We start from the raw sequence: 24,006 nt of genomic DNA, 5'->3' as shown, positions 1-24,006 counted from the left end.
ATTGTAGAATTCTGACTTGCTGTGTGTAATAGATCTGGTAAACAAATATTTATTGAGCACCTGGTTTGTGTCAAGGACAGTGCCTGAGGGATGGTGGGTTACAACTCCCTAATGTCATAAAACCAATTTAGTGAGCTGTAACTAGCATTGTATAACAAATAAAATAGAGATACCATATTATAATACCATAGATAGTATTTTATCAAATTTGAGTTTCAGTTCTTTGTGTATGTGTGTGTTCAGGATCACAATATAAGATGTTTTTTGGTTCTTGTTCTGTTGCTGTTGTTTTTACTATGTCTCATGCTCAGAAACACTTGAAAAATACTATTATTGAGGATACCCAAAAAGTACAGATAGATTCCTTACTTTTGAGTAAGTTTATAGCTTTTAAGGTAAAAGAAACTTATACAAAGGAGTGAACACTCAAGTACCGAATCCTGTGGTTTGGAAAGTAGGTAAGTAAGATGATAACACAAGTGTCAGATGTCATGGAGACCATAGTACTTGAATTCAACCTAGAAGATAGGTAGGGTTTGGAAGGAGTAAAGGCTAGAGAGTGACTCTGCAGGGAGAAACAGTATATGGATAAAAAGAGATGGCAAAGCTAGAATAGACGTTTTAGTTTATGCTGGAGAGTTTTAAGATCCAGTTCAAAGGTATAAAGTGAAGGACAGTTGTCCAGATTTATGAATGCCTTGCAATAACATGCCTTAGGAATTTGCACCCGATCAAGTAACTTGCACAGATTGGTAAGCTGGGGAGTGATAGGATGTAGGATGGGTTTATACAGTATTTTCCTACTCCTTCCCAATTCCTCTTGGGTCATGTTGCTCCTAAGGGAATGTCTTCCAGGTGGGTGTTAGATACCAAGTCTCTGGCATCAGATCAAAGAGCTAGAAAGGACTTTGGCTGTCCTCCAGAATGTAAATAGAAAGGTAGAACAAGTCCCATTGTGGTGCATGTGAAATACTCCCATGGATGAGAACTGTAGTGCTGTCTGTTTGAAATATGGTGAAGGATGGATTTGAAGAACATTTCTTCTGATATCACTGCTAAATGTTTGCTCTCAATGTAGAAGGAAAAGCAGATAAGAAAGGCTTATGTTTTTGAAGTCCTAGGAATTTGACTGACCTACCTGAAGTATGCTATGTGAATAATTTGTCAGATGGTCTTTTTGCCTTCGACATCCCCTCACTGAGTGTGTTACATACATAATTTATTAAAACAGTTTCAGTGGTGATCATAAAAAGTTTCTTCTTGCTGGAAAGGGGCATTGAAAACTCTTGACTACTTTATAATTGAAGAGAAATTTAAAATGAGTTTTGGGGATTATAATGTACGGTAAAGGTAAGGTGATTTAACTAGAAAAAAGCAAATTTGAACAGGACTGATCTGTAACACTAAATATACCAATAATTTAGATTGACTTCTAGATGGAAGTTTTGATTCTTGTGGTAGATTATCAAATGTTCTAAACTGAGGCTATACTGGAGAATATTCAGAGTTTAATTCTTCAGAAAAAATAAGCAGATGCTTGCACCTGGAAGTGCTAGATTGTTTACAAGTAATCTAGGGAGATTGCATACATGCTAGATACTTGGTGGGGCCATAATTTAATCAGGAACGCAATAGCAAGTTCAAGCACAGCCCATGAGAGATGAAGGGATGTGAAGAACACAAACTTTGGTTTCTAAAAGATAGTGTTCAGGGTGTGCATTTCCATTCCTCTGCAAAGAGGGTGGATGAATGAAAAATGAAGAAGGGGGTATTCGTTTATACTTATCTTATGAAGGCATCTGCTCACAATCAGTCACTTGTGGAGAGAGTGCCAGCTGGCAGAGTATTTTCATGATGTAAATTGTCCATCCGCTCAGAAGAGCAGACGCACAAGGAGGCCTGTGTGTAGGACTGAATTCCTCCCCAGAGAACAGTGGAAGGAGGTTCTCGCAGAGATCTAAATGGGATCTACTCGCATTTTCCACTTTATTTGCAGTTATCAACATGTTATTTTTCCTGCTTTCCCAGAGATGATTGCTGTTTGAGCTGATTTCCCCATGTCCCTTCTTTCTTTATTTTTTTTTTTTTAAGATTTAGATTGATTCATGAGAGACAGAGAGAGGCAGAAACATAGGCAGAGAGGGAGAAGCAGGCTCCATGCAGGGAGCCTGATGTGGGACTTGATCCCAGGAACCTGGGATCAGGCCCTGAGCTGAAGACACACACTCAACCACTGAGCCACCCAGGCGCCCCTCCATATCCCTCCTTTCACTGCTGTTACTGCTCATTAAGTCTCCACTTGGGGTGGATTCCAGAGGGCACCTCTGGAAAAATGGTGCTGCTTTTCACAGCACTGTTGTCTCCTCTCTTTCTGCTTGGCTGGTTTAATTTTTGTGGGCTGTAGAAGATAATTACAGATTTGACTTTCAAAATAAATTACATCTCTATCCCCTCATCCTGTAACAGCTGATCTTTTTGCCTGTTCATTTGCCAGGAAAGATGAAGGTGGCATTTTCCCCCCTATCAAGTAATAAGTAATTCTCATATCAGATATATTAGAATTGTTATTAATCAATTATTTAATTGTTATTAAAATTTCTGAATAATCTTTCTTCATGTTTTTTGTGGCAAGAGAGGAGTAATTCAGATTTTCTTGGACGTAATTTTAAAAACAGTGTGCCTTGCAGAAAAGGAGGTAGAAGAGGTTTTAGTAGAAATCTTTGTTCTTATGGTCTTTGATTTCTTAGATCAAGATTGGCAAATGGTTTCTTTGAAAGGCCACATAGTTAAAGGCCATGCATTCTCTCTCACAATTGCTCACCTCTGCCCTGGAAGCCAGAAAGCAACCAGAGCCAGAGTGCAAATGCATGGGCGTGGCTTAGTTCCAGTAAAACTATTTACAAAACAGATGGTTGGCTACATTCAGTCTGTAGGCTATAGTTGATTCTAAACTACTAAATGTGTGTCCTAAGGCTTGAGTCTGGAAGAAGATGTGATCAGTGACTTCAAAGTCTTTCTGAAATGAAAAGAAAGCACTTCCTGCAGGTCAGATGCGAATGCTATGAGAGTATTTAAAATCTAGACTATCAAGTCTAGATATTTAGAGTGTTCTTATAATTCCTCAGCCAATCTCAATCTCCCCCTTTCCTCTTCCTCCCCTTTTTTCTTACCCTCTCCCAGTTCCTCTCCCTTTCTCCAGTATCAATAACTCTTGGTGCTTGGCTCTTAAGCCCCCCTTTATAATATATATAAAATTATTACTATTTAATTACATATATGTATGAAATCTAATTTTTTATACCTGAAATTTCTTTTCTGAAAAGTAAATATTTCTACACTGATCTTGAACCAACAGAATGTAACTCCCTCCCTGAAAATGCCAACATTACCTGGCACAGACTAGGATTAAACAAATTTAGGCTTTTAGACAAAGAAGAAAGAGTGTTTTCTTATTTTTTGAGTGTACCGAAGCAGAAGTTACTTCTTTGCTTCCAGATTTGTTTCTTTGCCATTGAGAATTGCTGCTGGTTTTGTATCATTTTATTAAATATTAGCCATTTTCTGGAGGAGAAAAGAAGAAGTATGGGAGTCAGAGGTGATAGGGAATTTGGTTTTCAGGCAATCTTGACCAGTATCTGCTTGGAAAAAATAGCACTGTGAAACATCCAGCAGCAGACGAGTTTTCTCAAAAATCAGTATATTTCTACTTGCCTGGGAAATAGGGCCTTGAGGGTACAATTTGACGGACAGAGGAAATTGGTGTGGAAAAAAAATGTTGGGGAGTTTGGGTTCAGCTGGTCTAGTCACTTGGCCTCCTTGGATGGGAAGTGAGCAGCCCCCGTGAGTTGAACATCTGAATGTGCCTAAAGAGAGACTGCTGGTACTCTGGTTCACTGCTCATGCCTGTGCAGTTAATGCTTGCAATAAATTTCACCTTGACAAACTGACGTGTGAGAATCAGTTTCACCACTTACGATTGTCTGAGTTCACTCTACAGGCCAGCACCAATGTCAGAACTCCTTTCTTTCTTTTTTAAAAAGAATGAATGAATGAATGAATGAATGAATGAATGAATGAATTTATTTACTTATTTATTTATTGAAAAAATAGCACACAAGCGCTTGGGGAGCAATAGAGGAAGAGGGAAAAGCAGATTCCCTGCTGAGCGGGAAGCCCAAGACCCCAGGATCATGCCCCAGCCAAAGGCAGACGCTTAACCAAATGAGCCACCCAGGTACCCCCAGAACTCTTTTCCTACCTAAGTCTTTGAGAACCAAGGAAGAGTTCACAGTAGGGCAATATGGCTTCAATGTAACTGTACATAAAACTCACCTAGGGTGCTTTTAAAAATACAGATTTGGGGAACTCACCCAGAACCTATAAAAATGGAACTTCTGGGGATAAAACTCAACAATTTGCAGTTTTTTCAGATGTTTTCTACAGATTCTGACAGGCATTCCAGTCCTTAACATGGGCCAGATTGTGAGACTACTGTAGCAGGAAAGCTTACCCCTAGCCTGGCTCTACTGGGGAGTGGCCTTCCAGAGCTCCTGTGGTTTTGAACTATTTGGGTACCAGATAGCTCTTTAATCTAGAAGCTTACAGTGACCCTTGTTAATTCCATTATTCTTTCTTGAGGGAAATATTTGAGAAGTCTCAAAGAACTTTGCGGTGGACCAAAGTAGGTGTGTTTTGTACATACTCATCCATCTCCAACACCAGGGAAGAGACTCACTGTTCAATATAAATTCAGCTGCTGCAGTGGGTCCTTCCCATCAACATAACACTGCTGTCTTCCCACCTTAAAAAGCAATTTATCCCCAAATCCCCTCTTCTCTCCTTCATCTATACCTTATTTCTTTATAGCAAAATTGCTTGGAAAATTCTCTTTATTAGTTGTCTCCAATCTCTGTCAACATCCCCCCTCCCCCCACACACACCACTCTGGCTTTCATCCCTTTTCATTCTACCACACCAGTTGTTGTCAAGGGCAGCAGTAACCTCCAGGTTGTCAAATCCAGTGACCAATGCTCAGTCTTCATCTTTCTTAGCCTTTCAGGAGCATTTGGTTCTATTGACCGTCCTCTTCTTCTTAAAACATCTTTTAAGACTTGGCCTCTTGGGACACCTGGGTGGCTCAACGGTTAAGCGGTTAAGTGTCTGCCTTTGGCTCAGTTAGGATGTGATCCTGGGTCTGAGGATTGAGTCCCACATTGATCTCCCTGCGAGGAGCCTGCTTCTTCCGTTGTCTATGTCTCTGTCTTTCTCTCTGTCTCTCATGAATAAAGAAATAGAATCTTCAAAAAAAAAAAAAAAAAACTTGACCTGAAATTCTGTTGATTTTCTTCAGCTTCAGTGGCTGTTCTTTGAGTCTCCTTTGCTGAGTCTTCCCTGTCTCCCCCACTTCTGAAAGTTGGTATGTCTCAAGACCCAGTTCTATACCTCTCCTCTGTCTGTATGTATCCAGTCCCTAGGTGTGTTTAACCCCATGGCTTTCAGTACTATCTGTAAGGCGTTGACTTCCAGACTTCTCTGTCTTGCTTGGAGCTCTTCGCAAAACCCAGACTTGTATATCTTAATTGTCAACTTGACATCTCCACTTAGAAGTTCTATAAGCATCTCAAACTTGAAATATCCAAAACTGAATTCCTCATTTTCTTGCTCTCCATCCCCACACCTGTTCCTACCATATTCTTTGCTCAATAAAGGGCAGCTTCATTTTTTTAGTTGCTTCAGCCACAGCTTACACCCCATTTCCAATCCATCAGTAAAACTGATTTGCTCAACCTCAAAAAAAAAAAAACCCCAAAAAACCTGATTTGCTCTACCCTCAAAATATGCTGAGAATCTGATCAGCACTCACTGCTCCTAGCCTGGACCAAGCTACCATTATCTGGTGCCCGGGTGATTGCAAAAAGCCCCTCTTTAGCCTTCTTATCCATTTTTGGTCCCCTCTATATTCTTTTGTCAATAAAGCAACCAGAATGATCCTTTAAAATACCAGTCGGGTCATGTTACTCCCTTGTACAAAATCGTCTGGTGGGTTTTCATCTCCTTCAAGGTAGAAGCCAAAGTCTTAACAATGACCTACAGGGCCTACGTGATTGGCGGTCCGTCCCTCCTGTCGGTTTCTCTGACCTCATCCCCTATACTTTCCTTCATCTTACTTCAGGCACACTGGCCTCACCATTCCCCAGAACTTGCCAGAATGCTCCTGCCTCAGGGTGTTTACATTTGTCCTTTGTAGAATGCTCTTCCCTCTGTGTCTGTTTCACTTCTTCAGATATCACCTAATATAGGTCTCTGATGACAGTGTATTAAATGGCACTTCTCTGTGCTTTCCATCTCCACCCTGTTCTTCACTGTGTCTTTTATCATCAAACACATAACATTTTGTTTTGATTTGTAACTGTCCTTTATCCCTTACCTGCTCCATCCCCTACTGTGCTGTCAGCCCCACAATTTTGGGACCTTATCTGTCTTATTCTCTGTTCTAGCTCAAGTGCATAACAGGTGCTCAGTAAATATTTGTTGAATGAAATGGAAGAATTTGGACTTGCAGTTATTAAGACCAGTTGGGCTACTATCCTTGACCTAATGGGTGGCAGTGGTAGGAAATTAAGCAATTGTGAAAACTGAGAAAAATATTTTAGTATGTAACGTATTTTATAGTATTAGTAGTTTGTTCTTTTGAGGACAGATACAAATAATATATGATCTAGGGGAATATAGGGGAAGTTTATGAGGAGTTAAAGAAACTGGAAAGTAAAAGGCATTCTAGCAAAATGAAGCATTGAGTATTCCAAATAGCATGCTTGACTTTCACTTAAATTCACCTAGTAAATAGTTGAATAAATAAAAGTACATTGTTGGTCCACTTTCTGTGACTTTGGAGGAGAGGGGTTTACCAGAGTCAGTCTCAGTCTATTATTGCACCATTGTAACTATATATTAGGATCTTTTCTCCTCCAGATTTTCTCACTATTCTTTTCCCATTCTTTACTCTTCTGTTGATGAAAACCAGAAATTAGTCAATTCTCAATAGCATGTGGATGTCACAGAACAAGAAATAGCTTCCCAAAAAATTATGGTGTCTTTTTTTCTTTTCCCTATCTTAACATTTAGACATTTCTAAACTATGGGTTTTATGCAGCTTGTATTTTCATTGTCTGTTTCTTTATTTCCTTAGTATTATAATTAACTACTTTCTCTATGGGATTCCATTAAATTCCACATGTCAGTCAGTTCCTTGTAGTTAGAACTCTGTTGTTCAGCAGAGTAGATTTTTTGCCTTAACTGGGATGAGTGGGAGTAAATGCTGGCTTCATTCCTTTATTCAGCTAAAGGATTTCAGGCATGCCTGTGACCCACTAGCCTGAATTAGGGCTGGTATTGAATCTTGTAAACATGAGGTTTGGGTTAATAAGGCATAGGCTCAGTTCTTGGCTTGGAATCTTATTTGGGAATCATTTCTTCTAGTAAAAGTTTCAAGTAGAATTATAAAGATATACAAATTAGGATAAATTTATTTTATATATAAATAATAGAATATATCTATCTTCAACAATAATTTGCACCTATTTGAAATTACCACCCCCCAGACTTTGATATTCTAGTCTTCAGTTAAGAATTCTCTCTTTTTTTAAATTTTTATTTATTTATTTATGATAGTCACAGAGAGAGAGAGGGGCAGAGACACAGGCAGAGGGAGAAGCAGGCTCCATGCACCGGGAGCCTGATGTGGGATTTGATCCCGGGTCTCCAGGATCGCGCCCTGGGCCAAAGGCAGGCGCCAAACCGCTGCGCCACCCAGGGATCCCAGTTAAGAATTCTCTGTTCACATAATCTGGCTGATGATCTCATATTTAATTAGTGTATTAAGCCAAGTCACTTTTGACTCTCACTTTGCTGAAGAGTATATGGCATTTCTGGGTATTGCAATTGGGTAATACAAGCAGGGATATTTATTTTTTTGTGAATTGCTATACCAGGTTAGTGCCATGGTCTTACTCAGCAATAGCACTGAGCGGTAGTTCTTGGGGGTAGTTGTAGGGAGCGAGTAGAACTGTCTTCTTTGGCTTACATTTTAAACTGGTACTTTATGTAAACATCTAGTTTCCCTAAGAGATTATGGGTTTATCTTCCCTCAAATCATGCCAATCAGCTTCAAAACTTTTGTTTTCCCCGTAATTCCATTGCTATAGCCATAGCATTGTTTTTATAAATAGCCTTTGGTATAGAATTTTAGCTTTTTTTTTTTTTTAAGATTTATTTATTTATTTGTTTAGAGCATGGCAGGGAGGGGTAAAAGGAGAAAAGGGAAGGGAGAACTCTAAGCAGACTTCACACTGAGCATGCAGCCAGACGTGGGGCTTGATTTCACGACCCTGAGATCATGATCTGAGCCAAAATCATGAGTTGGTTGCTTAACTGTCTGAGCCACCCAGGTGCCCCTAGAATTTTAGTTTTTATTTATTTCTTTTTTTTTTTTATTTTTTAATTTTTTATTTATTTATGATAGTCACAGAGAGAGAGAGAGAGAGAGAGAGAGAGAGAGAGAGAGGCAGTGACACAGGTAGAGGGAGAAGCAGGCTCCATGCACCGGAGCCCGACGTGGGACTCGATCCCGGGTCTCCAGGATCGCACCCTGGGCCAAAGGCAGGCGCCAAACCGCTGCGCCACCCAGGGATCCCGTAGAATTTTAGTTTTTAAAAGAACTCAAGTAATTATCATAATTATCTTGGCCACTACTTCATCTACCTGCTTTGTATATTTCATAATGGCAGTTTGGAATTGAAACTCTCCATGGTCCAGTGCCACTAATCTCAGCATGTCTTTCTGTCAGGACAGTGGCTCATGTATGATTAGAAGTGCTCATTGCATATATTAGGAAATTTGAATTATGGAAGCATTTTCTTCATTTGAATTTCAATTCCATTTCTCAAATTGTAAATTCCATTGTATTTACTTTAATAAATTCAATTTAAAATGACTATTTCATGCAAAGCTATACAGTTTACTTATCCTCATTCATAAGTTGTGCTGATTGAGATGTACTTTGTATGGAATTGTCTGTCTGCTTGCACTGTTGGCATTTAGCTGATTGACAGAGAGAGGGTATGAAAAAGGAGCACTGAAATTTAAGGGAAAGAAATAGGATAAAAAGTTTTTAAAAACAACCTATTTTGAGGATGAGTTTTAGACCATAGAAACTAGCTTTTCAGCAGGCAATGAGGACTGGGTTTTCTAGCAGTTGGCATGAACTCTGTGTACCCGTATCACTTCAACACATTCTGTGTGTGACTATTCATTCCTCTTTCCTCTCTGATCACCCATCTGTGTCTACTTGAGGATCCCACATTCAGCATTAATTTGGCCCTGGGTCATCTTGATTGGCCAGGCGGTATTTGTACAATCTGTCTGCCGAGGTGGAACAATAACAGCTGGTACGCAGCTGTACACGTTGTCCTGGGAACTCTTATTTCAGCCAGCAGTTATACTAACAAAAATGAAAACATTTTCAGATAGCTGCTTTCTGTGACTACTGTTTGTATTAACTATTTGGAGAATCCCATTTAGTAGCCTAAACGTCTACCATCTCTAATTGACTTTATGAACTACAACCTTATTAAAAGTTTTATATAACTAAGATCAAATTTGGCTTCAAGAACAGTCATTTTCTGACTCTCAGGAGTTAGCACATGAGAACAATAGTGAATCAGTGACTCCTAATTTGATACTTTAGAATGAACTAGTTTTCTTTGTTGAATTCAGGCCACGGAAAGGCATTTTGAAGTTTTGTCAAATTCTGTATAGCCATTGTCATTCATTACTTCATTGTAAAGGAGGCTGTTTCACAAGATCCTCATGGAATTCCTCGGAGTTGCACATAACAGAGAGGCGTTTATGTTCTCCAGCAGTCAGTACTTGATTCCAATTCTAAGGCAGGAAGGGTTTCTCCCCTACTCAGAGAGATTAGAAATACTTCACCACGTAGGAGGCTTAAGCAGAATTCCTTGGCTTGGCCCTGCATTAACAAAGGCTGGATTCTCATTGTTCAGAGGGCCCCCTCCACTTCTCTTATTCCCTCAGCCAGCATGAACTGAAGGAGTCAGAACAGGAAGTATTAGTTAATTTTGTGTGCTTCATTCTAAGCATCTGTACTTGAGTCTTTTTGTTTATGGAAGGAATGCAGCAGGAGAAAGGGAAAAGCAGTAGAACATTCAGAAGCTAAATATTTTCTTGAGGGTGTGTATTATAGATTAGTCTTCATGTGCACGAACATGAGGTGAGGGGAGGGGGAAGATGTTCTAGTTATATAGTTGCTCAGTACTTTCTAGACTTCTGTTTGCTGATTTTCTTGTTTGGCTTAGAGTCATACTGTCTACTTTTGGATGCTCCCACAGGGTAAAAATAGTAGGGTAGCTATCATTGGACTGGGAATCCGGACACTTGGTCTTGTGTTCTGTTGATCTACAATTTAGATCTTTTTACTTTGTCCACTGTGAAATGAGTAGGATGGATAGATAGAGAGTAGGGAGGTATGGTGAGGGAGAGAGAGAATGAGAGCAAACATACTTGACAGGTCTCAATTAGCAGTTGTTTTATGGAATAAAACCCAGCTCCTTAGTTTCACAGTTCTTGATTATGCAGGACTCCAGGTAATTGTGGGTAGATAAACTAACACTTGACTCTTCTCCATTGTCCGTGTTGGCTTCCCAGTTTATTCAGATTAGATTCCAAATTCCTTGAAGTGATTTCAGACCCTTTGTCTGTTATCTATAAAGGGGGTGCGAAGTGACTATGGAAAATTATACCCACACAAAAATGTCTATACAAAGTCATAACCTATTGCCCTTGTCCCGGCAGCCCTGTCTCTGCCTAGCAAGCCTTCTTTTCATCTGGTCTGCTTCTTCTGCTGGCCTCTTCAGTGGCTCTTAGGAAGTCTCTCCCCTCTGCAGATATTCCCCACTGGCTTTGCTCTCAACCCCTCCCCCTTAGCAGGTATCTTTAATTTTCATTGCACAGAGAAGATGAAGTCATCAGAACTCTTTCAACTTCCATCCCCTAAAACCTACTCAGTCACTTGCATTGGAACCCAGAGAGAAAGCAAGGGTGCAGGTTTTCTCTGGCATGGAACCAGTTCTTTCACCAGCACAGAATCCTGTTCTTATTTCCCCACCTGTGTCCACATTTAGCCTTACCCCTTCGAGGACTTGAGCACAACAGCATGTAATACAGCATCATATCTCCTATCTAAAAAAACAAAAAAGAAAGAAAAATTTTCCATGACCCAGTGTCCCGTCCCACTAATGTCTTCTCCTCTTCCTCTCCCCTTTAGCCAGATGTCGTTGACTACATCCTTACCTCATATCTGCCGTTCATCTTCAGTCCCACCCACTCTGCCCACAGGACTGCTCTCAGGAGGTACAGCAGCAACCTGTTTGTAGCTTGAAGCCAATGGTCATCTCAGTGATTGTCTTACATGACTCTTAGCATATTTTAACACCATTTATTATTTCCTCCTCAAACCCTCTTGGCTTCCATATTTATACTCTTTTACTTGCTGTCCTGTCTTGGGCCTCACAGCCTTCTCTGCAGTCCTACTGTGCTTAAATGTTAATGCCCTCAGGGTGATCTTAAAAGTCTGCTCTCTCCTCACTCAGCACACTTGCCTCATTGGTCTCACCATACCCAACCTTAATTATCCTTCCACCTGCCAATCTGCCAATCTGTGTATCTAACTCAGACATCTCTCTCAGGCTTGCAGACCACTTATATCCAACTCCCAACTAGACATTTCCTCTTGTTTAGATGACCCTCAGGCACCTTACAACTAGCATATCCAAAGTTGAACTCCTCTCCACATCCCGCCCTCTACCCCTGCCTCCAATCCTGCTTAACCTCCCCTGGCCTTTATTTCAGGGATGGTTCTACTCTCCATCTACTTGTTTTTAAATTAGAAAACAATGTGATTTTTAATCCTTCCATCTTATTTCTGGAAAAGGAGCTTTGACAGTGAAATAGCATGTTCACAGACTAGAAGTAGAGAAGGCTTCAGAAATGGCTCCCTTTCCCCCTTACAATCCATATGTTACTGTTACTACTGAGGTCAGCCTCCTCCACCTCCCCCAAATCCACTCATTTCTCTCCATTCTAGCTGTCAGCCACCATCATCTCTCCAGGACTACTACGACATTGTCTTAACTGTTCTACCAACTATAAGTCTTGTCCTTTCCAACCTCATCTCTACCCAGTGGCAGTGGCCAGAGCGATCTTTTTGAAAATTAAATCTGGGGGCACCTGGGTAGCTCTGTCAGTTAAGTGGCCAACTCTTGATTTCAGCCCAAGTGATGATCTCAGGGTCACCGGGTTTCATACTTTCATGGAGTCTGCTTGGGGTTGTCTCCCTTTCCTGCTCCTCCCCCCTCTGTCCCTCCCTTGGCTCTCAGAGACTCTCTGTCTCTCAAAATCTTTAAAAAAATTTTTTAAAATCTCATCATATATTTCCTGTATAAATGCTTCAGTGGCTCACCATTGCCCTTAGGCTGAAGTTGCTCTTTAATGTGGCCTTAGGCTTGGCCTGCTCTCCTTCCTGGTGAACCTGTCTCCAGCCATCCTCCAGTTCTTGCTCTATTCACTCCTCAGTAATCACTCCTCTGTGGTCTCTGGGCTTTCATACATGCTGTTTAATTTGCCTAGACAACTGATCGCTGTTTGCTTTAGGTAATTCCTCTGCATTCCTCAGGTCCCGGACGTAGACGTTACTTCTTCTAGAAAATGTGTTTTGATCCTGCAAATCCAGCTTAGGGGACTTTCCTCCATGCTCCCAAAACTTTGTACATGTCCCCTATCAAAGCACTCATCACATGGAATTGCAATGGTCTGTATCCACTCCTGGATTGGCTTGAACTCTGAGGGTGGTACCCGTGGCTGTCTTGTCATGTGGAATGTGTGAGCCTCTTTTACAGATTGCCACAGAGCTCTTTTTTCTCTTCCAACTGTTGCTGTGAGTTAGAATGAAATAGGCAGCTCTGAAAACAAGGCTTAGTGAGGTAGGGCCAGTGCCAGCAAACTAGTTTGCTTCAAAGTTTAAGGCTAGCAAAGTTGCTTACTCATGTTCTGCTACCCATTGCTCTGTGTCTGTGGCAGCAGTGAGAGTGACCACATAAGCCGGTTTCTTTCAGAGTGTGGCTCTGTAGTGCAGATTTTAGTCTGGAACAAAGTATACCCTGCTCCATTTTATCTTCTCTCCTTTGATTCAGTCTCCTGCAGGTTGACTTGCTAAAGAACAATGAGATGTCAGAAATCGAGACAGAGTAGAAAAGCAGGGTAATCCATAATCTACAGATTAGTGAGTCAGACTTTGAGCATCCCAAATCACCTGCTCCTGAATAAAACTCAATTGTTTTACCATTCCAGAATATCTTAGTCTCTGGAATGCCATAGATACTATATTATGAATCCACACCCTCATTCAAGAGTAACATTTTAACATTTTTGATACAGTAAAGAGATAGAGGTTAAATTTTCATTCTTTTAACAGGTAGGGTGTAAACTAGATTTGCGTAACCTGTGTCTAGGCAAAACGTACTGAATCTTAGGCGGAAGATTCAGATTTGTATAATGTTCTTAGGCAACTGTATGTAGTCACTCGTACAATCAGATCCTTATATGTGAACATATCCAGGATCCTAATTCAGGAATTTTCTTCTAAACTCTATTATAATAATGCCTCATATTTGTATAGAGTTTTGCAATTAGCCAAGGATATGCAAGATCTTAGTTTGGCCTTCCAACAGCTCTTTGAGAAAGGTGGCACAGGGATCATCACCCTCATTTTTGCAGAAGAGAAGATGGCAGAGCAGAAATCACACAGCTAGTCATTGAAGGAGCCAGAACCTGAGCTCAGGTCTCACAGTGCCTAGTCCTGCATTCTTTTCCTCATGCCATGCACCTTTGAGTTCAAAACTGTGTGTGTGTATGTTTCATGCACAGTTAATCGAACTTCTCTTTTAAGATCTGGACCACCTACAAATTAGTTATGGCTCATCATATTAATTTTATTATAGATAATACTGTATTAAAGAATAGAGCCTGGATACATGACTTACCTGGGCTTTCTGCTCTTTCTCCTCCCCTACCTCTCTAGCCCAGTGAAACCCATCCATGTAGTCCCATATCTAGTAGTAGAACCGCCGCGGGCCTCCCTGGCATTAAGGCAGACATACTGTCTTGCGTTGAGAGAAGGCCCTCCCGCCAGTGGCTGGAGAGTGAGCCGAGAAGCATCCTGGCCACAGGTGACCGTCACTCCTTCTCCCCTAGGGATGAGTGGATATGAGGAAGTAACAAGATGGCAGAAGTCTCTCCTCAACACTTCTGAGACTGTGCAGGAATTCCTTTTCTGTGGGCTTTGTAGGAGAGGACAAGTATGGTACTTCCTGCAGAATCAATTCACTTGGGGAGGAAAAACTGTCAGCTCCTTGAGTGCAAGGACCTTCTATGTCTAACGCATCCTGTCCCCCAAAGTACACAGCAGAGGACTGAACGTGTAGTTGTGCCCAACAAATACTTGTTGGCCAATCTGTGATCTTCACTATAGCATAGAAGTTGCAGAGAATCTATATTGTCAGAGATGGAAAGATCCAGTTGGTGAATGAAAGGTGATTAAAAACAGTTGCACTTTATCATTTTGACCCACCTAACGACATGCTGGCTGGCAACCAAGCTGTCCCAGCCATTAGACCATGCCCTGGCTGCCCTAGGGAGCCGTATGACCAGTGGTTATTCCTCCAGAGTGACAGCAGACCAGTGGCTCCTTCATTTTGCTATCCTTTCTTGCTCAGTGTTTGGATCTTGTGTATTCTTTGAACATACGCAAACAACTTCTTCAAAGTCCCCTCTCTCCTTTTCTCCCTTTTTGTTCAGCTGCTGGAGGAATTTTCTCTTCGTTCCTGCTCTACTCTCTGCCCCATCTCTTAATCACTGTCCTTTTCTCTTTCTCAAATTCCTCTCTTAACTTGATAGATAAGTAGAATAATAGTGCTCATGATAGTCTTCTGCATTGAGAACATTATAGTTAATAGAATGAGTTTTTAAATACCTTGAAAGTTTCCAGAATACCCATCTAGAAAGTCAACAAATATTTTCTTTTCTGTTTTTTTTAATTAAATTGCTTTTGCTGAAGCACCAGCATTAAGAATAAATGCACTATTTTATTCAGTTTTGGTTTTGCTTATTAGTGTAAGTACAGCTGCCATTTTTCATGGCAAACAAGATTTAAACAATGCGTGTCCTAAACAAGCTTTTATGAGCCAACTTATGAACCCAAGTATAACTTGTCAAAATGCACACTATTTCCAGGTTTGTTTGTTTGTTTGTTTATTTAATTTCCAGGTTTAGAATTGCCTATTGGACATAGCCAATGTGTTGTGGGTTCTAGAACCATCTTCATCTAGGGTGTATCCTCCCTTTGTCAAGTTCCAAAGCAAATTGGGAATAGAGGGAATTTCTTTGCTTCATACATATAACTTATGAACTTCATGTTTGTCCCACAGGAAAAGCTTTCGACATCACGTATGTGCGCCTCAAGTTCCACACCAGCCGCCCAGAGAGCTTCGCCATTTACAAGCGCACACGGGAAGATGGGCCCTGGATTCCTTACCAGTACTACAGTGGCTCCTGCGAGAACACCTACTCAAAGGCAAACCGCGGCTTCATCAGGACAGGAGGAGATGAGCAGCAGGCCTTGTGCACCGATGAGTTCAGTGACATTTCCCCTCTAACCGGGGGCAACGTGGCCTTTTCGACCCTAGAAGGAAGGCCCAGTGCCTACAACTTTGACAATAGCCCTGTGCTGCAGGTAACGTGTCCAGAAGTTGGCTTTGTAGCCCGTTAGTTCTTTCATATGCATACAGGATGCAGCAAGATTGCTGTATGGAGGCCTATGGTCCTACTTCAGAAGTAAGGGTAGGAGTAGCATCTATTCCAGCAGGACAGACGGTGGATTTTATTCTGCTCTCCTCTGTATTCTCAGTATATGAAGGAAAGTTGCTTTGTTCCTGCCACCCACGTGATGTTCTTATGTTCTCATGTGCCTGCCACTATATTCTGGGAAATAAATTTTAGAAATATTTTTAAAAATGGATTAATTTTGACTGGGTATTTGCTCACAGTGGAAACATTTTGCTTCTGACCTTTTGAAGATAGTATTTGAATCTATCCATTCTCTTTCTAAAAAAATTTTATTTATTAGAGAGAGAGAGCACGAACGGGGGGGGGGGGCAGTGGGAGAGGGAGAAGCAGACTCCACGCTAAGCAGGGAGCCAGCCACAAGGCTCTATCCCAGGACTTTGAGATCATGACCTGAACTGAAGGCAGACACTTAACTGACCTTGTGCACCAATGAATTCAGTGACATTTGAATTCAAGCAGACACTTAACTGACGCTGTCACCCAGGCGCCCTTTTATGCTTTTGTGTCTTCTCAGTCTTTCTCTTGAAGTTTATTATATTCAAAGATTCTTTCTGATTTGGCCATGTGGTTTTGTTTGGATGGTGGCAAAAGATGAGAATATGTTTCTCTGTGGGCCTAGTTCTTCCCTTCTGTTGCATTTCTGCAGTTTGCTGGGAGATCGTGAATCTTGATCTTGGTAAACTCTGAGGTTATGGTGAGCAATGAGTATGTTTGCAAATGCCTTTCAGTAAAGTGTTTCTTGCAGTGTCCATAAGATGTGTTCAAATGAGTAGAAAGAATAACTGATTTTGATAGATGAAAAAGCAGAAGACTGGTCTAGAGGAGGTGTGATCTACAAATTTTTTTAAGTTGATAAACTAGCAAACATTTGTTAGCATAGTTTCTTCTTACACAAATTATTGTATTTTACTATCCTACAGAGGCAGTGGTGTAGCCCTCAGGAAAAAGCAGCAACATATGTAGCTGTCATGTTCTGGCACCTTTGCTAATAATGTGCCTTGTCAGGCTATCTTGAAGCAGTTCTCTTAGCTGTAGGAATTCTGGTGTTTGCTACTGTTTTGTTTTGTTTTTTCTTTCTTTCTTTTTTTTTTTCTTAAGTAAACTCTATATGTTGCATGGGGCTCGAACTCACGACCCTGAGATCAGGAGTCACATACTCTGTCAACTGAGCCAGCCAGGCACCCCTGATGTTTGCTACTCTTTATGCCATAGGAACTCATGAAGCTAAATGTGGTAAAAATGCTGTGGGCATCTGTAATAGATCTAGTCCGTTGCTATCATTATGCAAAAACATTAATTACATGTCTCTGGATGTAAGAGCTCTAGTTTTCTTTTTTTTTTCCTTATTTTTATTTTTTTTAATTTTTATTTATTTATGAGAGAGCAGAGAGAGAGAGAGAGAGAGAGAGAGAGAGAGAGGCAGAGACATAGGCAGAGGGAGAAGCAGGCTCCATGCACCGGGACCCCGACGTGGGATTCCATCCCAGGTCTCCAGGATCGCGCCCTGGGCCAAAGGCAGGCGCTAAACCGCTGCGCCACCCAGGGATCCCGAGCTCTAGTTTTCATACCCAGTTGCCAAGGAGAGTTAGCTGATTTGACTTGAGCTTATTTGACAATGATAACTGATTTGACAGGATACCTGATATGACCCTTTCTCCAGAAGCTGTGATCTCCAGATGGGAGAAGAGACCCTGGTTTCATTGGATACGAATATTACTAAGCATGTGCTGATTTATAATAATAATCAGCATTTATTTTTATTTTATTTTTATTTTTTATTTTTAGATTTTATTTATTTATTCATGAGAGACACAGGGAGAGAGAGAAGCAGAGGGAGAAGCAGGCTCCATGCAAGGAGCCCGACATGGGACTCGATCCTGGGTCTCCAGGATCACGCCCTGGGCCGAAGGCAGGCACCCAACCACTGAGCCACCCAGGGATCCCTATTTTTATTTTTTTTAAAGATTTTATTTATTTATTCATGAGAGACAGAGAGAGAGGAGAGGCAGAGACACAGGCAGAGGGAGAAGCAAGCTCCATGCAGGGAGCCCTATGTGGGACTCAATCCCAGGACTGCAGGATCACACCCTGAGTCAAAGACAGGTGCTCAACCGCTGAGCCACCCAGGCTGCCCAATAATCAGCATTTATTATAGCACTTACTGTAGTGGACCATAATGTGCCAAGCAGTGTTCTAAGCCCTTTAGGTATATTAGCTATATTTACTATATATGTATATATACAATCTATATACAGTTTACTTTTAACCCTCATGGTAACTCTGCAGGTAGATACTTCTTTTATCTCCATTTTACAGGTGAGACATTGACGTCATTTATCAGAAGAGATCAAATAACTGGCGCCAAATCGCACAGTTTTAAGCAGCAGATCTGGCATTCAAAACCTAGAAAGTCTGGCTCCAGAGCCCGTTCTTTTTAAGATGCCCGTTATGGAAAAAATGGGTTAGACTCAGCCCTTGAGAAGCTTTTATTTAAGGAGAGCAGTGATAAAGATGAAGCTCAAAGGAGATATAATAAGCATGAAATACAAAGATATGTTTAGCTATTTACATTATAGACAACTAAAAGATTCCTAGCATTGTGGCCATGAGTGGGAGTTGTTATTGGAGTTCCAAGTTTGGATGCAGTGGAATCATCATCTCTTCTCCTTTCTAATTATACTTGGAGGCTTCACAGGGATTAGCTTTTATGAGCCCTCTGTGTTGCTCTCTATGCCAGGTGTTTGGCATGGTTTGAACAGTGCTTCTTAATCAGGGGTGTGCCTCCCTGTCTCATGGGGAGCCTTCTGAAAACACAGACGCCAGCAGCTCTGCACTTGCTTGTTGCGTCTCCACGGGTGATGCTGATATGCAGTCATAGAATAGGACTTTACATGGAAATGGTGTCTTGGGTGGTCATACATAATACGCTACTCTAAAACTTAACGATTTACGTTAAGCTTTATGATTTCTCATGATTCTCTGTTGGTCTGGGCTCACTCGCTGGCAGGTTGGTTGGGAGTTGGATTTCTCTCTCCTTGTAGTCTTACAAGCTTCAAGGAAGCTAGACTAGGCTTCCTCACTTGGTGGCAGAAGTATTCCATAGGTTAAGTCCCAGTGCTCACATGCTTATCAGACTTCTGCTGCAGCACATTTGCTCACGTCCCCTGGGCAAAAGCAAATCACATGCCCTAGCCTAGAATCAGGGTGGAAAGGGACTACACGGGGTGTGGACACTGGCAGACATGATTCACTGGAATCATTATTATAACAATCTACCACAGATGTAAACATCTGACTAAAATTAGCTCGATGAAAGGGCATTTATTATAAGGGCTTAGATCTCATAAAACCTAGAGAAAAACTAGCTTTCATTCTTGTCCTCTGTCATTATAGCACACGTACCAATTTGATCAGTTGTGGTTTCTTCAGATTTTTTTCATTTGCTTAGCAAATGTTATTTGAGCACCTACTATATGCTAAACACCAAGGGAACTGCAGTCCACAAAGCAAATAAGTCCTGCCCTCCTGGGTCTTACCGTCTTGGTAGTGGCAGCAGTAGCAGGGTGGCAGGGGTTGTAGTGGAAACAGACAATATAAATAAAACAGGGAAGTGAAAAAGGGTGTTGGGGTGGGCAGTAATTTTAGATTGGGTGGCCAGGGAAGGCCTCCCAGAGAAGTGACATTTGGAAAAGATCAAAACAAAAACTACATCTGATTGGTTCTGGCCAGTGTAATGCTTTATTATTTTGTACTTGAATGCCTCTCCCAGATCTCTTCAGTAGTGGATTGGGGATGGAAGAAGAGATAGATGGTACAAAATGGGCAGGAGAAGGCAATGACCAGCATACCTAATGCCACCGTGGTGCCCCATGAGCTCTGTGCTGGTTTCTCTGACTGAATTGGGGGTATGGATACAAGGTGGAGAGAAGGGACATGTGTGTTGAATACCTCCTGTATGCTAAGCATTTAAAAGTATATTTCATTTAAGCTTCTCAACATCCATGTGAAGAAACGAGTATTATTCCTACTTTTGGGACTCTGAGTGGTCACACAACTTCAACAAAAGAAGAGTCAAGGAGAAAAATATTAGGAAATTAAGGAAGTCATATTAAACATTATAACAGATTTAATGCTAGAAGAGGATATAAGTCACATTATATATTAACTGAAAAATTTAGAAAATTTTGTTCCATTTATGTCTCTCATCTTCAGTCCCTTTACTTTTTTCTGTTTTCTCTTTTCTTTTCTTTTTTTCCCCTCCCGACAGGAATGGGTAACTGCTACTGACATCAGAGTAACTCTCAATCGCCTGAACACTTTTGGAGATGAAGTGTTTAACGACCCCAAAGTTCTCAAGTCCTATTATTACGCAATCTCTGATTTTGCTGTGGGTGGTAGGTAAGTAAACTATTAAATAACTTTCAGAGTGACTGGGGTTTTAGGTTAGAAGTGAAGGTAGCAACTTGCTTACAACCATATTAGTAATGTTGTTAGACCTTCTCATTATCCTGGAAACAAGGTAATTAGGTTTTCTAAAACCTTGTCAAATCAGCACACTTGGTGAATTCCTCCTGGGCACTTCAGTGCAAAGCTCTGCGATAGAATCTCTGAAGCCACCAAGGAAGGAAACATGAGACATTCACCTACTGAGAAGGATTTGACCTTCTTGGACCCTACAAAGTGAATGGGGCAGGCGATGTATGAACATGTAAAAAATGAAAACATATTTTAGATTAAAAGAAGCCATAGGTCAGAGAATGAGACAGAACTGTCAGTCTAGAGAAGCAGATGGGGGAACTAAGCTAGGCTTTAAAGAATGGGTAGAGTTTGAATAAGGAAGGAGGTTGTATGGGTGGGATGCAAGAGGATGGGCATGTAATGAGCAGAAATGTAGGGTTGGGAGATTATAGACCTATGAGGCTTAAAGAAAATCTCTTCTGTGAATTTGTAGAATTGATGGAGTGAAAGGTGTTAGAGACTAATCAGTGATAAATCATATACTATTTTAGAGTAGGCCTCTGATGTCTAAAGAGTGGTGAGGAAAATTAATTGCAGGGAGGGTGAAAGTAGAGTACTATTGAGAGAATTCATATTCTTGTTATGATGCTGTGATCCAGGTGTTAGGTGACAAATACCTGACATCAGGGTGGTGACAATAGAATGGAAAGGAACTTTTTAGATGGATTTTATTGTGAGGCGAGAATTATCAGGACTTTAGTCAAAGATGATTTTAAGGTTTAATGATCAGGAGAATGGTGGTACTATTAAGGAAATGAAGAAGGGCTAATGTAGGGAGAAGATGAGTTTAGTTGTAGACGTGTAAAATTTTAGGTTATGGGGGACATCTGAATTTGTGTACCAGTCAAGGATAGAAAGATGAAAGCTGGGGATATGAATTTGGGATTTATCCTGGTATACTGAAGATGCTTTGGAAAGGTTTGAAACGTATTATGAAGTAGTGGTGGGAGCTATGGAACAGCTTCTATCTTTAAAGAAGCCAGTGAGGGAAACATCAGGGCACCAGAGCATGTTTTAGTATTCACGGGCATTTCCATGAGTCCTTTATGATTGTACCTGCATCAAGGGATCCTGCAGGGATCCTTGCCCCAAACAACCTGAGGGAGTATCAGAGTTCCATATGGTGGTGAGGTGTTAGATGTCTCTTATTACCTTCAGATCTGGGTACTTTAAAATCATTAGGATGGGTAACAGCTGACCGAATTTTTGACTTGTAATGTGCCTGCACAATCCTAAACACATAAATTAAGCAGCTTCTTGATCCTCCTAATAACTTGTGAAATTGACATTTTCATCATCCCTATTTTACAGGTAAGGCATAAGGGTTAAGTTACATTTGTAAGTCATAGGGCAGGGTTCCAAACCCATGCAGCCAGGCTCCCAGGTCCTTGCTCTGCTTGACCTCCACACTTGGCTGCTGCTTGACACAGTTGACTTCAGGAGGAGATCCTAGAAATTATTGAAGCCTCCAAAATTGTTAGACACTTTCTTCCTGTGTCTGGTTAATGCCCCATTCCCTGTTAAATACAGATGCTTTAGGGTGGGGGAGTTTGCTTGTTTGATTTTTCCTTTTTACCTGAAAACTCAAACATTCATTATTTAATTTTGTTTAGTTCCTCAGTTTACAGTCTTGAATGGTAAAACTAAAAATACATCCTGGGGTTGTGTTTATAGTTCTCTTTGTACATCATGTTTCTGCATCCATTTCTGTGACTTTATGGCCCCTTCATATTTTTGATTGTCTGTTCTCTTCCCAGGTGTAAATGCAACGGACATGCAAGTGAGTGTGTGAAGAATGAATTTGACAAGTTGGTGTGTAATTGCAAACATAATACTTATGGGGTAGACTGTGAAAAGTGTCTGCCTTTCTTCAACGACCGGCCGTGGAGGAGGGCAACTGCCGAGAGCGCCAGCGAATGCCTGCGTGAGTGCCCCTTGGCCTCAGTCTGTTAAATTATCTTGAGAACTTCCAGAGTGGGGAGAAGGAATGGGTGACTTCCTTCTGTTCCTCCTTGAAAGGAAAACTCTGAAAGGCAGTGCTGCTTCTGTAATTTGAGAGCAAAGAATGGTAAACTACATGCACATCAGAGGAAAATCATAGATGCAGGCAATTGGCTACCAATATAAAGTAGGTTCGTTTGTGTTTCCTTCATGAACACACATATCAGACTGGGAGCAGCATCTCTAAGGTTCAGAACTTCACTTAGATCCAAGTCCTGGGCCAGTGTAGCCTACTATAAAACATGGTTTCTCTAGTCTTGTCTTTGGTGCACACAAAATATTCTCCTACCAATGGTCATTTATGCAAGCAGTCGGGGTCACTGATTAACGTGTTGGGTAGGTCAAGTTCTAAAGCAGGACTGCCATTCAAATGATTATTTCTCAAAATTATTTTTCCTTCGTTTCTTAAAACACATTTCCTTATTTCTTTTCTTTTTTTTTTAAGATTTTATTTATTTATTCATAGAGACAGAGAGAGAGAGAGAGGCAGAGGGAGAAGCAGACTCCATGCAGGGAGCCTGATACGGGACTCCATCCCGGGTCTCCAGGATTACACCCCAGGCTGCAGGCGGTGCCAATCAGCTGCGCCACCGGGGCTGCCCCATTTCCTTATTTCTAAAGAGCACAATGGGGAGGATTTTCTTACTCCTCCCGTGCAGAGGTGGGTGACTTTGGGAAGGAAAGTAGGTCCTAATAGTTCTAGAAAAGGGTAAAAGGAAAAAGACTGCACATCATTTTATCCTTTTGTAATGGCTTGGTTTATTTTGAACAGATAGAGAAAGAAGCCTCAGAAAGAAACCACGAAACTACGCAATCATGCTTTGTCAAGGACTTAAAAATAAGAAACTTTTAAAGCAGCGATAATTTTTTTCTGACCTTATAAATATTGCCTATCATATACTCTTAATAAAGGAATAAGAAGAAGGGGGATCCCTGGGTGGCTCAGCGGTTTAGCGCCTGCCTTTGGCCCAGGGCGTGATCCTGGAGTCCCGGGATTGAGTTCCAACGTCAGGCTCCCTTCATGGAGCCTGCTTCTCCCTCTGCCTGTGTCACTGCCTCTCTCTCTCTGTCTCTCATGAATGAATAAATAAAATCTTTAAAAAGAAAAAAAAAAGGAATAAGAAGGATACTCTGAATTCACTGTAATTATTGTTAGAAACCTTGAGAAACAACCAATATCTTGACTCATGACTATTTGTTAGTTGCCTAGAGCAGTTTTTCTTATCTTCCCTTTCCCTCAGCAAATCTCAGATTTAAAGATAAATTGTGCAACCTCCTCTAGAATTCTTAGGTGCTTGCTTGAGCTTCAGTTCCTTTACTGAAGCGTAATAGCTAGTGTTAGAAGCAACATGATAAAAGACTTAACAGAAACACTGAAATACCCCTATGATGTGATATTTAAATAAACGTACACATGTATTTCAAAAGTATTTTGCTAAGTGATAGGGTCATATTTTGAGTCTCTCCGGGAACATTATGAAAAAAAGCATAACCATGTATTGCCAGTTTACC

General features: G+C 41.0%; 1 protein-coding gene across 1 annotated transcript in view; it reads left to right on the top strand.

Moving 5' to 3' along the window:
- Positions 1-24,006, top strand: part of LAMC1 (laminin subunit gamma 1) — a 124,052-nt gene that overhangs the window by 63,492 nt on the left and 36,554 nt on the right. The window contains exons 2-4 of the mRNA XM_055319252.1: positions 15,558-15,862; positions 20,243-20,373; positions 22,251-22,417. Of these exons, the coding sequence (XP_055175227.1) occupies positions 15,558-15,862; positions 20,243-20,373; positions 22,251-22,417 (603 nt within the window). The remainder of the gene's footprint in view (positions 1-15,557; positions 15,863-20,242; positions 20,374-22,250; positions 22,418-24,006) is intronic.

Source organism: Nyctereutes procyonoides, unplaced genomic scaffold (genome assembly GCF_905146905.1).
Source record: "Nyctereutes procyonoides isolate TBG_1078 unplaced genomic scaffold, NYPRO_anot_genome, whole genome shotgun sequence".
Taxonomy (NCBI): Eukaryota; Metazoa; Chordata; class Mammalia; order Carnivora; family Canidae; genus Nyctereutes; species Nyctereutes procyonoides.
This window is presented reverse-complemented; position numbering and strand designations above follow the sequence as displayed.